This window comes from Caloenas nicobarica, chromosome 1 (genome assembly GCF_036013445.1).
Source record: "Caloenas nicobarica isolate bCalNic1 chromosome 1, bCalNic1.hap1, whole genome shotgun sequence".
NCBI classification, from domain to species: domain Eukaryota; kingdom Metazoa; phylum Chordata; class Aves; order Columbiformes; family Columbidae; genus Caloenas; species Caloenas nicobarica.
The window spans coordinates 195782534-195796841 of NC_088245.1; the positions used below are offsets into that span (position 1 = coordinate 195782534).

The following is a 14308-nucleotide window of genomic DNA, read 5'->3' on the forward strand; positions in this document are numbered from 1 at the left end:
GTTTTTTGTTTGTTTTTGAGCAGGCCTTTTACTGAGCTCTTTCTGACATGGACACCTCAAACCCGAATCCTTCCAAGCACGAACCTCAGCCAGAATTCAGCAGAAATTCCGCGGACGCAGGACTCACGAGATTACGTCCAGGATGCAGCACACAGTGGCAAGAGCTCATATGTGCACATAAACAACAGTGTCTATGTCTCTGGCAGTAATTTAGAGATTTGTAGGCAGAACTGCAATGCTAGATTATAAAGGCATACTGTAAATCACAGAAATATCTAAAAAGAGGGCACTCTTTCTCCTCAACTGAAGCTTTGGGCTGAGGCTCTTGCCTTCATTTCAGTTTGCACAACATGTAGAAGATATAAAGACAAACAAAATTTCTCTTCCTCTTTCTCTCATCACCCTAATGCTCTTGATCACAACATTATGAGACATTTTTCAGGCTGCTAATTCAATGCCCACTGGCAGTTCTGCTCTTTCCTCTTCAAGTACATTTTAACAGTATCTCATTTGAAATTCAAGTCTGGTAAATATAATAAATATAATAAATTTGATTGTAACTTAGATTCCCTAGTTATTAAATTAGCTTATTTTCAGAAAGAGTGCTGAATCTAAAGGAGAAAAAGCTGCAAATTATACCTGACGGCTTTAATGCTCTTATAAATATTTTCATAAAAGATGTCGTGATTCATCACAGATAATATGTCTTGCAAAAAAACTGGGTGAGCTGAGAAAATAATGCTAACAGCTTTGCAAAACTGCTTACAATTTAAAATAATTTGGGTGGTGGGGAAAATGCGGCCAATTCTAAAGACTGCAAAGTGTTCCAAATTATAATTAATTTTCTCTTGCAGAATCTCTGGTTTTGTGTAAAACAACAGCAGTAATTCCTACTTTCATAACTGTCAAGTTAATATTAAGTGTGGAGAAACCAGGCAAGACACCTTTTGTGAGTAAAGATCTTAGCATTTTTCTGATTTGCTAGAATGAAAGATGTGGGTGACAGTAAACCCTTATTTCTTATTCATAAGCCTAACACATAATATTATTAACTGTATTACAATAGGGTTGTGTATTGTACAGTATAATATTATAACTCCAAGATTCATAGGAGAAGGCAGACGACTTTAATGACACGTTACAGGGTTCAGAGAAACCAGTGGAAATGTGAAGTACAAATAATGGCATTCTCATCCTTTGGCACAGAACACAATCACGTGAATCAAGCTGCATCACTTCTGTTTCTGGATGTCCTGGAATTACTTACAGCGCATCTAGGGGAGCAACTTTTTATTTATGCCATTGAGATAGAAAGCATGAGATTAAAAAGAAAATCAACTGTACCTAGCAACAAAAAAATAATTAATATTATAATCTTCAGACTCCAAGATTTAATATAAGAAATTAAACTAAGGGCTAGAGTCTATGATCCAGAATTTCTCCATTCTGTTTTCATAGGGGAAGACATCTTTAAAGATCTATTTTGTATCGTTTGCACATCTATGCACAGATTTCATAGAATCACAGAAATTTAGGGCAGTAGGGATCTCAATGGATCACTATCTCAAACTACAGCATTGGGGCAGAATGAAATATGTAAAGAACAGTCTCAAGAGACAGTTACTTAATTCATCCAGAAAAAAAACCCCTATGAAGCGTGTTCTGCAGCCCTTCTACATAGCCTGTTCCATTGCTTCCCTATATTCATAATGAAAAGGATTTTTCTAACCTGGAAATTAAGCTATTTCTCCTTGCTTTTCCCTACACGGCCACTGGAGAACAACTGATCACTATTCTTCTTAGAAAACTCTTCCATAAGGGGGATGTCAGCACTTCCCTCCTCTATTTTCCACTGTCTACACTAAAAATAAATTGCAGTTTTTACTCTAGTCTTATGCTGTTGCACTTTGTTGAACTCACTTCTATTTATTTTTATTTTCTAAAGTTAACGTCCCAAACTGGATACAGTAAACCAGTTCAGACCTCTGGAGAGCATCTCACCCAGGCTTCCTTTCCTATAAAAGGTTGGACCAGGTGATCTTTCAAGGTCCCTTCCAACCCGAGCTGTTCTATCATTTGTAGGGGAGTATCCAATCTTTCCATCTCCCTGACAGTACATTTCATACATGAGAATTGGCTATAGATGACATGATCACATTTATGGAGCTCATTCAGTTTTTAAGTTCCTTCAGATCTACGCAGTCTTCTTTGCAGTCTTCCTGTTCCATCTAGGGTATTTTTTTTGGTCTGTTTTAGTTTTGTGCAATTGATCCCTCTTTCTTCGGTTTAAGAACCTATACTTATTGCACTTGTTGATTTTAAGCCATGTCTGCAACTTGCAAGGATCATTTTACTATTCTGATCCCTTTTTCCAGGGTATTTCAAACTTTTTCCAGCTTGACATAAATTTTGAAATTTATAAGCATACAGCCTAGTCACTCATCCCATCAGATTGAAGAGAACTGTCCCCAAATTCCTAGAGCCTACATGAAATGCCACCTCAAATTGACTGTAAGCCATCAATAACCACTTTTCCAACACAGTATTTTTTTATTAGTTGGCCTCATCCATCCTTACCTTCTAGAGATTTAATCTAGGCTGTACTTCTTCAGTTACTTATAAAAAACAACAGGGACCAGAGTCAGAAGCCTTACTGAAATCTACGTAAGTCATTTTTCCTGCTTCATCTGTATCTAGTAGGCAATATATCGAAGAAGAAAATTAATTTAGTTTGACATGATACGTTCTTGACAGGGCATGTCAGGAAGTTTTTATCACCTTATCATGTTCTAGGCCTTTAGAAACTGCTTATGTAATAATTTGTTCCAGAATTCAGGGGTGGAAGTTTGTTAGGCTACCTGGCTACTTTGGGTTCTCTTCTATCTTTTTTTTTTCTAAAAGCTACTATGTTTCCATTTTTCAGTCCTTTTCTAGTAGTCTCTGTCCTCCATGAGTTTTCAAAGATATCTGAAATACTTGGAAATGATTCAGTGCTTACTTGGGCTAGTTCCTGAATTACTTCAGTAGGTAGGCTCAGGAAATGTGAATGTATCTGTCTTACTCAAGTTAGCTTGTCTTTCTTAAAAATTATTTAGTTAAATATCCAGCCAGCAGTAACCTTTCTTCTGAGTTTTGAAGACTATCTGACATTTGAGAAGTGTTAGAAACTTTGGCTTGTCTGCATGATATCCATAATAAATTTATTACATGTGGGCATCCAAATAGCCAGATATGTGGCATGCTGACTAATGAAAAAGTTTACAGCTTTAAAAAAAGTAAGTTACCAAAGGAAATGCTAATTAAAATGTTTAACATAATCCTAAGAGGTAATTGCAACCTAGCTTGTTTTTCTGTCTTTTTGGTTTTGTGGTTTTTGTGGGGTTTTTTAATGCTAGTTTTGGGTCACAACGTGATTCAGATCATGACTACGGATGGCACAGTTTTTGCAGAAAGGAGAGAATAACTTTATGGAATCTAAAAAGACTTCTGCAGGGCATTCACTATTTGTTCTAGCTAAGCTATATCTAAGGCTGGAGGAAAAACAGATGATGAATAAAGTGGATTAAGTTTAGGCTATCAAGTGTATGTAGAAGTACAAAAGATAAGTTCTGAAGTCCAGAATAGTTTTGACAGTGACTTAAAGCAGATTAATATATTAGCGATTGTCTCAAAGTCTTAGGGAATATAAAGGATTCTTAACTTGTGTCATTTAGATACAAAGGAACTAAAATAATGTGCACTAAATAAGGCATAAAGTTAATGGTAGAGGTTCCCACCATGCTTTACCCATTGCTTTCTTACATCTTCTTGTTGCTTGCTTTTATTAGACCGTAGTCTGTCCTGTCTCTTCAGAATTTAAGTTACAACAAATCAGAATCAGTGGAGTTGTAGCTAGGAAGATTTTAAAATGACATGCAAGGTGAATGTAGGGCAGTGCATGAGTAGTAGTGTGAGACAGAGACAGTCATCTTTGGATTTAAAAATCAAATGTGGACCCCAAAAGTTCAGTAATGCAGACCTTTTTTTTTTTTTCTGAATTTGCAATAAACACCTAGAAACCATCCAAATAATGCAATATTTGCAGAAAATACGTTACAAATAGCTTTTGCCTTCAGGGATTATTTCCAGCTCTGCCACTGCCTTGCTTTAAGATATTAGACAAGTGATTTCAGTCTAGTGCACTCCGTAGTACCAAAAAAAGGCAATCAGCCTCTAGTGACCCTCCACAGATGCTGTAATATCCAGTTCTTGACAGGGTACCCTAACCTTTCAGAGCAGTGAAATACCCTGTTGCTCTCCCTGCAGGGACTCTGGTACCTCCGCAACCACTAGTGGTAGTTCTGGTAATCAGCAAGTAAACCTAGTTGCTGAATACACACAATATGACTTATTGTAAAATAGAGACTACATAAAAAGAGATTAAGGAGCAGAGTAGACTAAAAGGAGGAGAACAGACATGGACTGCAAGCGTGTCAAGTCATTTAGATCCTACTTAGTCTGCAACAACTGCTAACCCACCATTTATTCAACATAACAACACAATACTTATGCCTCAAACTCGCCTTCCACTTCCTCCATCCAGTCTGGTACGAGTAGTGGGCTCTTTTGGGCGCTGGGATGTTATCAGGTGTAACGGACAGCTGTCATGGGTAGATTTAGGGTAAGATCCCACCACGGACAGTCCCTGGTTTCCAGCAGGTTACCTATAGGCTCTACTGGTCCTCAGTCCTCCATTGCTGCCACAGCTTCCCAGAGCTTCTCAGGGCTTATGGAGTGGGAGGCTCCAGACTGACCTCAGGTCCTCTGAGTCAAAATGGCAATCTCTCTTGCTGCTGTGGAGAACAATCAACAACTTGCTTTCATCAGTTGCCCTCTCCCGACTCACAGAGCCGCACTCAACTAAGCTTAGGGGCAGCCTAGCATGGTAAGCCTAGCACTAAGCTACCCCAGACAAGTACGCAGGTAGCCTCTGCAGCACTGGGCCATCTACCATTGTGGGGTCTCTCTGTAGCAGACGATACCAGTGATGTCTGAACTGACAGGGGACATGGATATTTTTAATACAAGGCAAGACACAAAAGAGATGTAAATTCCAGTGTTCCCAAATACAGATGTTCACAAGCCTAGTAACAAGTGAGTGCTTAGATAGGGAGGGTATCACAACTTCTCACATGCAACAGCGATGAGACATTCTTCCCTCAGCTGCACCTCGAAGTAACACATCTGTGCTTCCACATGGGTGGCACCCCATAATCAAACCGCGTCCAACTATCTCCTTTGTTGTCAACCCCAACGGCGTATATGACCAACAAGTTTGATATCCAGATCTGCAAGAGTTCCTTTTCAAGAACCTCTGCAGCAACAGTAAGCAGTAGATAACAGCAGCTTACAGTGTAGATATTTATCACTGAACTAAAATCATCTCAGTTCCCCTTACAGCTAGGAAGAGTGAAATGGGTATTCCTTTGCTTGAGATTCATCCGAACCACTTTAAACATCTGGTTTATGATGAGATGAATCATGACGCAGAGATGCATACTTGTCCCCATTGACTGCAACAAGAGCATAAGGCAATTAATTCAGGTGTGGACACCTTTCTGTAGCCATTTATTTTTAGCCAGATGAATCCTAGTAATGTCTTATATACCCTTGCCATTCTGCACAACCCCGTTACACATGGTTTAGTCTCGCCAGCTCCCTTTCCTCAGAAATTAAGTTACAGCTGATTTGCTGCAGATCCTAACTAATGCTGTATGGGCACATCTTTTGTGCTGCATAAAAGAGAGAGAGGGACTGAGCTCAAGGACCGGACCCAGCACCATGCGAGTGTCCTGGCTGTGCGTTGGGCTGCTCCAACTAAATCTTTCCCCTACAGATCACATACAGAGAGGCTGTACCTAAATGTGTGAGCAGAAGACCCATAAAAGCTGTGAATGCCATGTGAACAGGAGACCCCCTAAGCCTTGTGAACGTGAGCCAGTCTCTGTAAATTGATGTTTTGCTCTCGGTATAGCTTATGCCTCCTCAGACACAAACAATTCAGATATTGCCGAGTACCAACTCTCCCAAGTTCCCTCAAGACCCTTCTCTTTTCTGGAGGGACCTGTAATGGACTGGAAACCCTCTCTGGGTGTGTTCAGCCAACAGCTCCTGCCCGAATGGTACCAAGTGGGACCGTTCCCCAAACAGCAGCTTTGTCCCCAGTTTCTTTGGGGATTTTTGTTAGCGCCATTATTCCTATGCTTTTTTAAGTGGCTCCAACAGTCCCTTTTGATGTAGCTACAGCCTAAGGAACTCCTCACTAGCAAATATACCAAGACTGCCCACAACATTTACACGAATAGTACAGCTATTTTTCAACCCTGTAAGACTCAAATGCAGACATCAGTGAAAACAGAAAGACTCTGCTGACCACAATGAACTTTGTATTAGGACTTTCAATTTTTTTATGAAAGAATCGCAGAACCTTTTATAGTGAAGGTATGTGTCTACCACACACTCATGCTATTAGCTTAGATCAGACCCTATACTAATTTTAGTTACTAAACAACTAAATACACATATTTGGAAAATAACCATGCCTTACCCTGCTTATACAGAAATAGGTGCAAAGATCATAAATGGTATTCTGAGCAAAAGAAGTAAACACTACTTAAAATAATGAGACACATTACAGAAAACAGTAATTCGAAGTTTTATAACTCCTTTCTTTTTCAAAGAAATAATTATATACACTTCATCTTCAGCAGTATTAAAGACGTAATTTAAGATTACTTTCATTAATAAATCACAGTAGTACTACAAAGTGTTATTAATAGCAGCTTTAGACAGTGGTCTGGGAAAAGACACAAGAAAGAAGGTATATGATGCTTCTACTTCAACATTTCCAGAAAACATATATTTAAAAAATATTTTACAAGTTAAAATACTGGTAATTCTATATTTGTTTCTTTAGTAATACTGTGAAGTAATGTCTTTGCCATCTTTATTGTATTTTTTGAACTCCATAACAATAATTATTTGAAATTATATCAGTCACATTGCTTTTAAAAATATAGAGTCTGAGCCCCTAATAAATCCTTCTGTTTTTTCAAGTAACACAGATAAAATTAACTTTGCTAATCTTGACTTGTTTTACTGTACCCTTATGTACAATTTCTATCCCTCTCTCTTTTTAAGTACAGAATCTATACAGTGGAAAGTCTTAGGCAACCTTAACTATAGTTATTACTGCCAACTCTTCATATAAAACTTAGGGTGAAATACTGGTATAATTAAAATTGATGGCAATTCTCATACTGATTTCAGAGAATGAAAGAGAAGAAACGCTTCCTGAAATACAGTAAGGTCCCCACAATAAAATTTTATATTTACATGGAAAGCACTAGTAATAAGATTTCAGGAAATCCTACAAATAATATATTATAGGCTAAATACATATATATAAATGTGTATATATATGTATGTATATAAAGATATAGGTAAAAAGTAAAAATGATAGGATTTCACTTAGCTGTGGGTCTACCTTTTTAATCAGTGCTAATAATACCACAGAGGAATGTTTGGAAGAAAAATGAAGTATATCTTATTCAGCTGGAACCATGACGAAAATACTAACCACTAATGTACATAATGTAATTCCATTACTTAAAATGTTTTCAGGGGACCATGGGACCTCTATTATTGTTGCAAAAGTGCCATGGGATCTTATCATGAAAAGATAAAATGACAGTTGAACCACAGTTCTCATCTAATAGCCAGCAAGCCCCCAGTCTTCAAAGATTTATGTATACAATTAATTTTAAGCAGGAGTAATCTTGCTTCAGACCACGGAACTTTTCAAAATGCTTAAAATTGGGCATAAGACATGTAACTCTTCACAGAATTGAGACCTACAGCCTAACTTGGAGAGCCATAACAAATATACTTTTGAAATTTAAAAACAATGCATGTTGCTTCACAAAAGAGTATCAATTTTGATGTGCATTTTTTTATTCACATAAAAGCAGTATTTCAACAGTCTGGTTACCATTTCTTTTATAAATCAAATATTTATCACAAAAAAGTCACAGCCAACTTAGAAACAGTATCTTAAAATCTTTCCAATTACATTACAAGTACCTTCAATTCTCATTTTTTTTAATAAGATTTTTGCTTTCAACTTTTTTCCTGATTTTTCACCTTGACTTACAAATTACAAAGAGTAATTCTTCTGAAGTTTGAGGGAATGCGTTACATATGCCAGCAAGGTGTTTTTCAGCTAACTACATTGGAACAGTGTGGGCAGATGGTTTGGTGGAAAGGTCAATATAAATTAATGCTATGAGAGGTATTTGGGGACACATATCTTAGATAATTTTTAATTATTTTCATTTTAAATAGCCTCTATCATTATAAGCTTTCAAGTAACTTTAGCAAGTTGAAAATATTTGAAGATAAGCCATATTTATGGCCTATGTCCTAAAGGCAAAGATTGCTGTGAACTCTTATTTATGAGCTAAATGGTGTTATCTAGCCACAAAATGTTCACATTTATTTTCAGTCTTACTAGTAGATGAATGTTGACTTTTTGGTAATTAGTTCTACTTCCTTAATCTCCAAAGCCTATAAAATAACTGGACTTTCTGTAAACTAACATCACATTGTCATCTTAAGGCTTCTTCATCAGAGGAGGGTATTTCAGCTTCCTTGAAACTGATCTCTCATCTCGTTATTTGTTTTTCTTCTTGTGGAGGAGGGATTGGTAGAAATTATGGAAACATTCAAGGTCAGGCTGGACAGGGCTCTGAGCAACCTGATCTAGTTGAAGATGTCCCTGCTCATTGCAGCGGGGTCAGACTAGATGAGCTTTGAAGGTCCCTTCCAACCCAAACTATTCTATGATTCTACAAATAAGAGTCCATCTAGTATACAAAGCAGCTTTGGAAATCTCTGAAGTCAAATCCCAACCTTCACCACAAACAACCTTGGTACAGGACCTTTGAGACTCTGTATAGAGATCAAGGTACCAGCCAGCCAACTTTAATAACTGTCTAGTTTTATCTGATCACCCTGTAGTTTTCAAAGTCCACAAAGCTTATTTCATTTTATCACTTTTAACAAAACTTGTCTTCTTTGTGCTTATATCCTTATCTCCTTTAGAGCATTCTCCTTGTGATCACAGGCAGACATACTGCTCTCACATCTGTTAAAGTAAAATACAAGTGACATTCTTAAGAGGACCAATGTAATTTTGAGGAGGCTAAAGGAGGCCTGGCTTTGTGAGACTTTCCGTTCCAGTCTTCTGTCTGACTTTGGGCAGAATTTCATCTATGGTCCAGCTCTTCACAGAATCACAGAATGTTAGGGATTGGAAGGGACCTCAAAAGATCATCTGGTCCAATCCCCCTGCCAGAGCAGGAACACTTAGATGAGGTTACACAGGAGCAGTGATACTTCCTGTCTTTCGATTAGCTTGTCTGTTCTGTTCCTCGAGTAAAGTATCCAAAATATCGTTAGTGTGGTGTCTAGCCCACTAAAATCTTACTTTTGGTTGGAACTTGCTGTCAAATAAGCAAAACCACCCCCATGCTATTTCTCATAAAATGGGGTCATGTATATAAAATGTGGCTGCCAGCCCCTCCCTCAATTCACAACTGGCTGCTCATCGCCTTCCTCAATCTAGTTTATGCAGCATTTGAAGTCCCAAAAGACAGATGAGCATGATGGGTGGCCCTCAGACTGGATGACTGAATCCATCTCTCAACTCTTGCTCTATCTAAAATAGTAAGAAAGGGTTTAGATTGCATGTAACAGGAGTTAATTTAAGCTGTTACAGAAGTAAATGAATGCTGGCACTAAGCCTAATGCTCTTGAGGGGATTGGAGTTCTAGCAGGGAGTGAATCCCTGTTGGAACTCGGCCTAACGCTCTTAAAAGACATTGAGACATAGAAGTGGACCTTCAGGCACATGGACCTGCAGGTTTACTTGGTATTTTTGATTTTTGCTTTTGACTTTGTAAAAAAACATGGAAGAAATGAAGTTTCTGCCAAACATTATTTCCTAAGAATCACAGAAGTCACAAGGGTTTTATTTCATGGTAGTGTGTTTTCGTCTTTTAATATGACTTCATATTATATTCATTATGCCTAACAAGAAATAACTGCATTTAAGTATTGTTATGTAACAATTCAGTGGAACATTGAATCTTACAGGAAAATTACATTCTTAAACATTTAAGAAAATATTTTATTAGGCTTTTCATTTGCTTTTGCAAATTTTCAGAAATGCAAACATCTCTAGAACTAAGTCTGAAGTCAACATGTAGAAAGTACTTGTTAAAACAGCAGGTATGTCAGCTTGCTAAATGTAACAATTTCTGCTTACAAGAGCCAAGGAAGAGCAAACTGTGCAGGATCGGAAAGAGAACCTTTGAACTAACATTTTACTGCCATAGGGCATAGTGGTTGATGATATTTGTAACCATGTAGCTCAATTTTTTTCTGATGTTGTATTTACCAGACCATCAGTGTCACTTCTGTAGACTACAGCAATCTTTGCTTTCTGCAATGATACTGCATGAGATGAAAGATGACTATATCTTAGCAGCCAAGGTTTTTCTAGCCACTCAGGCTTATGTTCTAGCACCCACAAATATACCAGCCTGGTTAGGGCAACACAGGTGTGAGTCATGTTAGTGCAGCAGTAGCTTTGCATTCCTGGGCACTGCACAGATGGGGTGAATTTACTGCAGGGAGAGAAGGGGTGGCTAAGGACACTTAGCATCCGCATCAGCATTGCGTGCCTACAGTCATATGAGAACAGTTCTCCCTCACCTTGCAGTTGTATCTGTTCCAGTCAGGAATGTCACCTGAGGAAACACAAATGACCTACTTACTCATTCCTACTCAAAGAAAAACTGAAAATGCCTGGCAGGGTGCTGAACTAAACCTGCTCACCTGTGTTGTGGTCTTGTGTTCAACATCAAGGGATCTGGCATTCAGAATTCAAATCTCTCAGCCATACTTACTAATGTTTCTGGGATGTTGCCAGCATTCATGACATGCTTGTTATTGGCTGACACAGAAAGGGAAGTACTCTTAATGTATTTGTGCAAATATTCTTTGTCAAACTGTAAGATTAGGATGGAAAATATTTTGTCTGTCTAGAGGGAAGTAGAAATAGGGGACAGGAACTTGCTGCAAGTTTTTACACCTCTACAGCAGAAGTAGAACTTTGCACTGTGTGTTTGTGTATGACGACAGAGGGATTTTGCTGCTACATTTTACAGTATCTGGGGATTAGAAAGGATTTTCCTGTATGAGTTACTTTCTAAGTCTCTGGGGATAGGAAAAAGATCTTGCAATGTATACTAGTCTGTGGAGATGGAAACCATTCACCCTGCATGTTGCACTCTTGAGTGATTTTGCAATGAGCAGTCATTTGTGTTCCCCAGAGAAGGTGTTTTTGAAGGGTTTGTATCCCGCTAAGGACTCAGGTGGCACATTCCTGAAGATGTCCCGAACACTTCACAGAATGACACTCAGTGAACAACACATGCTAATGGAAGACTGGATAAATTCTGAGATGCCATTAGTTACATGACTAAAATTACCACCTATGAAAGTGAATTTATGACTCCGAATTCAGGTCAGGGAAGGAGAATGAACTAAAATTACTTTAGTGGCACTGATGGATGATCACTGTTTGCCAGTGGACAGAGGACAAAAAGGCATTTTCGTGTATCACAGCCTGTACCACAGCATTTGTAATGTTAAAAACACAGTACTGGCTGCTGTATCAGAAAGAGGTAAAAGACAGAGTTTGCTAAAATGGACTTTCTGAAGGCCTTTAACCAAAGACCAAAATAATGGGAAACTGCGCACAGCAGGTCTCTCCCCAGTCTTTTCCCACATTCACATGGAGCCACTAGGTGAACTACTCTGAAAACAGGGATACTGGCACTGCCAATGTATGAACAACATTTAGCTTCCTCCCCGCTTCACGTGACCATTTCATTGATTCCCACACAGCCCAATGTTTGAACATGATCAACTAGCTAATGTTTGAGTGTGATCAACTAACTCAATTTAATCGAGGTCTAGAGAACTTTGTTAAAACTATGGTCGCGGACAAAAAAGCACTTTGAAGCATTGACAGTGAATAGCTGTCTTTGACACAAGTGATTACTGCTGGTCAAGTCCATCTGTAAGGCTTTTCAATTATCACCTCTGCCATGACAGTTTCTGTAAATGGTATATTCTGTCATCCATATTTCATGAGAAACTCTCTTCTGCCCTTGAAAAGGATGTTCTAAACTTATTCTCGCTTTCGTTGTTTCTAGTCAGGAGCATACACCGAGCAACATATCCATACACGTCTCCAACACTTGGAAAACCTGAGCTGCTCCGCAAACCCCAACTGCTCAGCGCACGGTGCTGGGTCAGCCCCGCAGCACCAGGGCGCGCTCGCCCATCCTGCCCCGCTCTGTACGCTGGGCTTCCCGCAGGGCTTCAAGCCCAGTTCACGACCCGTTCCTCTTCGCGTACTCACCACTGGCCTAAAGCTCTGGAAGAAGAGTCACGTCAGTGAACAACGTGCGGCTGAGCTCTCTGAGACACAGAGCGGCCTGGGGCACCCGCGGGACCCCGGCACCGTTACAAGCGTCGCCACTCCTCACGGCCTACGGCACGGGCAAGGCCTTGGGCGGTTCCCTCCGTGTGACAAACACAACGCCCGACCCCTGCCAGCGCGGGCCCTCTCCACAGGAACCCGCGGCCAGCGCGGCCCGGGCCGGCCGCACTGAGCCTCTGCCCGCCGACCGGCCCCTCCATAAGGGCTGCTTTCAGCGAAACACTAGAAACGGGGGTCCTGCCGCCTCCCCTCATCCTGAGTGGGCTGCCCGGCCCGGGGGAAAGGGGCCGGGAGCCGGGCGCGTTTCCTGCGGCGCCGCTCGCTGCTGTGAGACCCTGCGCACCTCTGCCTGCGTTACCTCTCTGCCAGGACCCGTCCCCTCCGGTTTTCCGGGCGGCTTCCCTCCCGGCCGCGGAGCGGGACCGGCGCGTTGCGCTCCCGCAGGGAACGCGATACGGCCCCGCGGCCTCGGGCCCGGCGCTGCGCATGCGCTCCGCGGCGCGCGGAGACCGGCGGCGGAGGGGCCGGTTCGATGTCGGCGGCGCCACGGGCGCTTCCGGGAAGATGGCGGCGTGGAGAGCGGCGCTGGCGGCGGGCGGCCGCGCTCCGCTGAGGGGGCGGCTCGCCGGGCCGCGGCCTCCTCGCACCCTGCGGCGCCCGCCCGGCTGGAGGGTCGCCGCTGCCGCCGCCCTGGTCGGGGGAGGTTCCTTGGCGGCGTGTTACAGCCGGTGGCCGGGCGCGTTCCCCACGGTGCTGGCTCAGGTAAGGCAGCAGCATCCCCGCTCCGGCAGCCTCGCCTCTCGCCGGCGGGCAGGGCCGGGCGGGCCGCGGGGAAGGGCCGGGGCCTGGCGTCGGAGGCGGGCGCGGCGCTGCGCGTCCTGGGGCCTCCCGGCGGCGGGCGCGGAGGAGCGGCCTGCGGGCGGGCCGGGGGCAGAGCTCGGCTGCCTCCGCGCCCTGAGCTCCGCGCTCAGGTCGTCCCGCAGGTAACGGGCGGCCCCGGCCCCCTCGGCAGCAGCCGTGATCAGCGCTGTGCCCCTTAAACGGACCCTTCCCACCTCACGGGCGGGAACTCGGCTGTTTTCCTGAGGCAGGAGGCGGGGTTGGCCTTAGCGCCGAGCGTTCCCTGTTCGCTTGACAGCCCTGGTCGTGCAACCTGATGAACCTGCGTGGTTTTCACGAGTGCAGGGGCTGTTCTGAGCTCCTCGTTTTGCTGGTAACTTTCAAAGCTTATCTTTCTTCCACGGTGCCCAGTGTTCATGTCAGGTGGTGTCAGACAGTTGTGCACCCTTTTTCTCTTTAAAAAAGAATATTGCACAAAAACAGTGCTTTTATATCTCGTACTTTGTCTGAAATGCATCACGCATAACAGTTTGGAACATTTCCTCTTACTACGTTCAGAAAGTGTGCTATGCATGTTAAAATGTTGTTTGTCTTGGAACATCAGTGCACACTCAGAAGGTTGCATTCAAGGATAGATAGTAATTATTTGCAAAATAATCTTCACAAATTCCAAAATACTGTTATGCTTCCCAATTTCATTATTTCCGTGGTGGTAGTGAACTTTTCCCCATTCTTTCTGCAGAAAATAAGTTAATTAGAGTCAGGTATTTCAAGACTGGAAGACCTAAATGTTTTTTAGGCCAGAGGGTTTAGGTGGGATGGGAGGAGATTGTCAGTGTGTGCTTGCAGTACTGT

At 41.9% G+C, this 14308-nt stretch overlaps 1 protein-coding gene across 1 annotated transcript in view; it reads right to left on the reverse strand.

Annotated features, from left to right (window-relative positions):
* The window catches only part of FGF9 (fibroblast growth factor 9), a 57126-nt gene extending 43736 nt beyond the window's left edge, over nt 1-13390 (reverse strand). Inside the window, 2 exon segments of the mRNA XM_065648059.1 lie at nt 12972-13024; nt 13026-13390. Of these exon segments, the coding sequence (XP_065504131.1) occupies nt 12972-13024; nt 13026-13390 (418 nt within the window).
* Between the last annotated feature and the right edge of the window lie 918 nt (nt 13391-14308).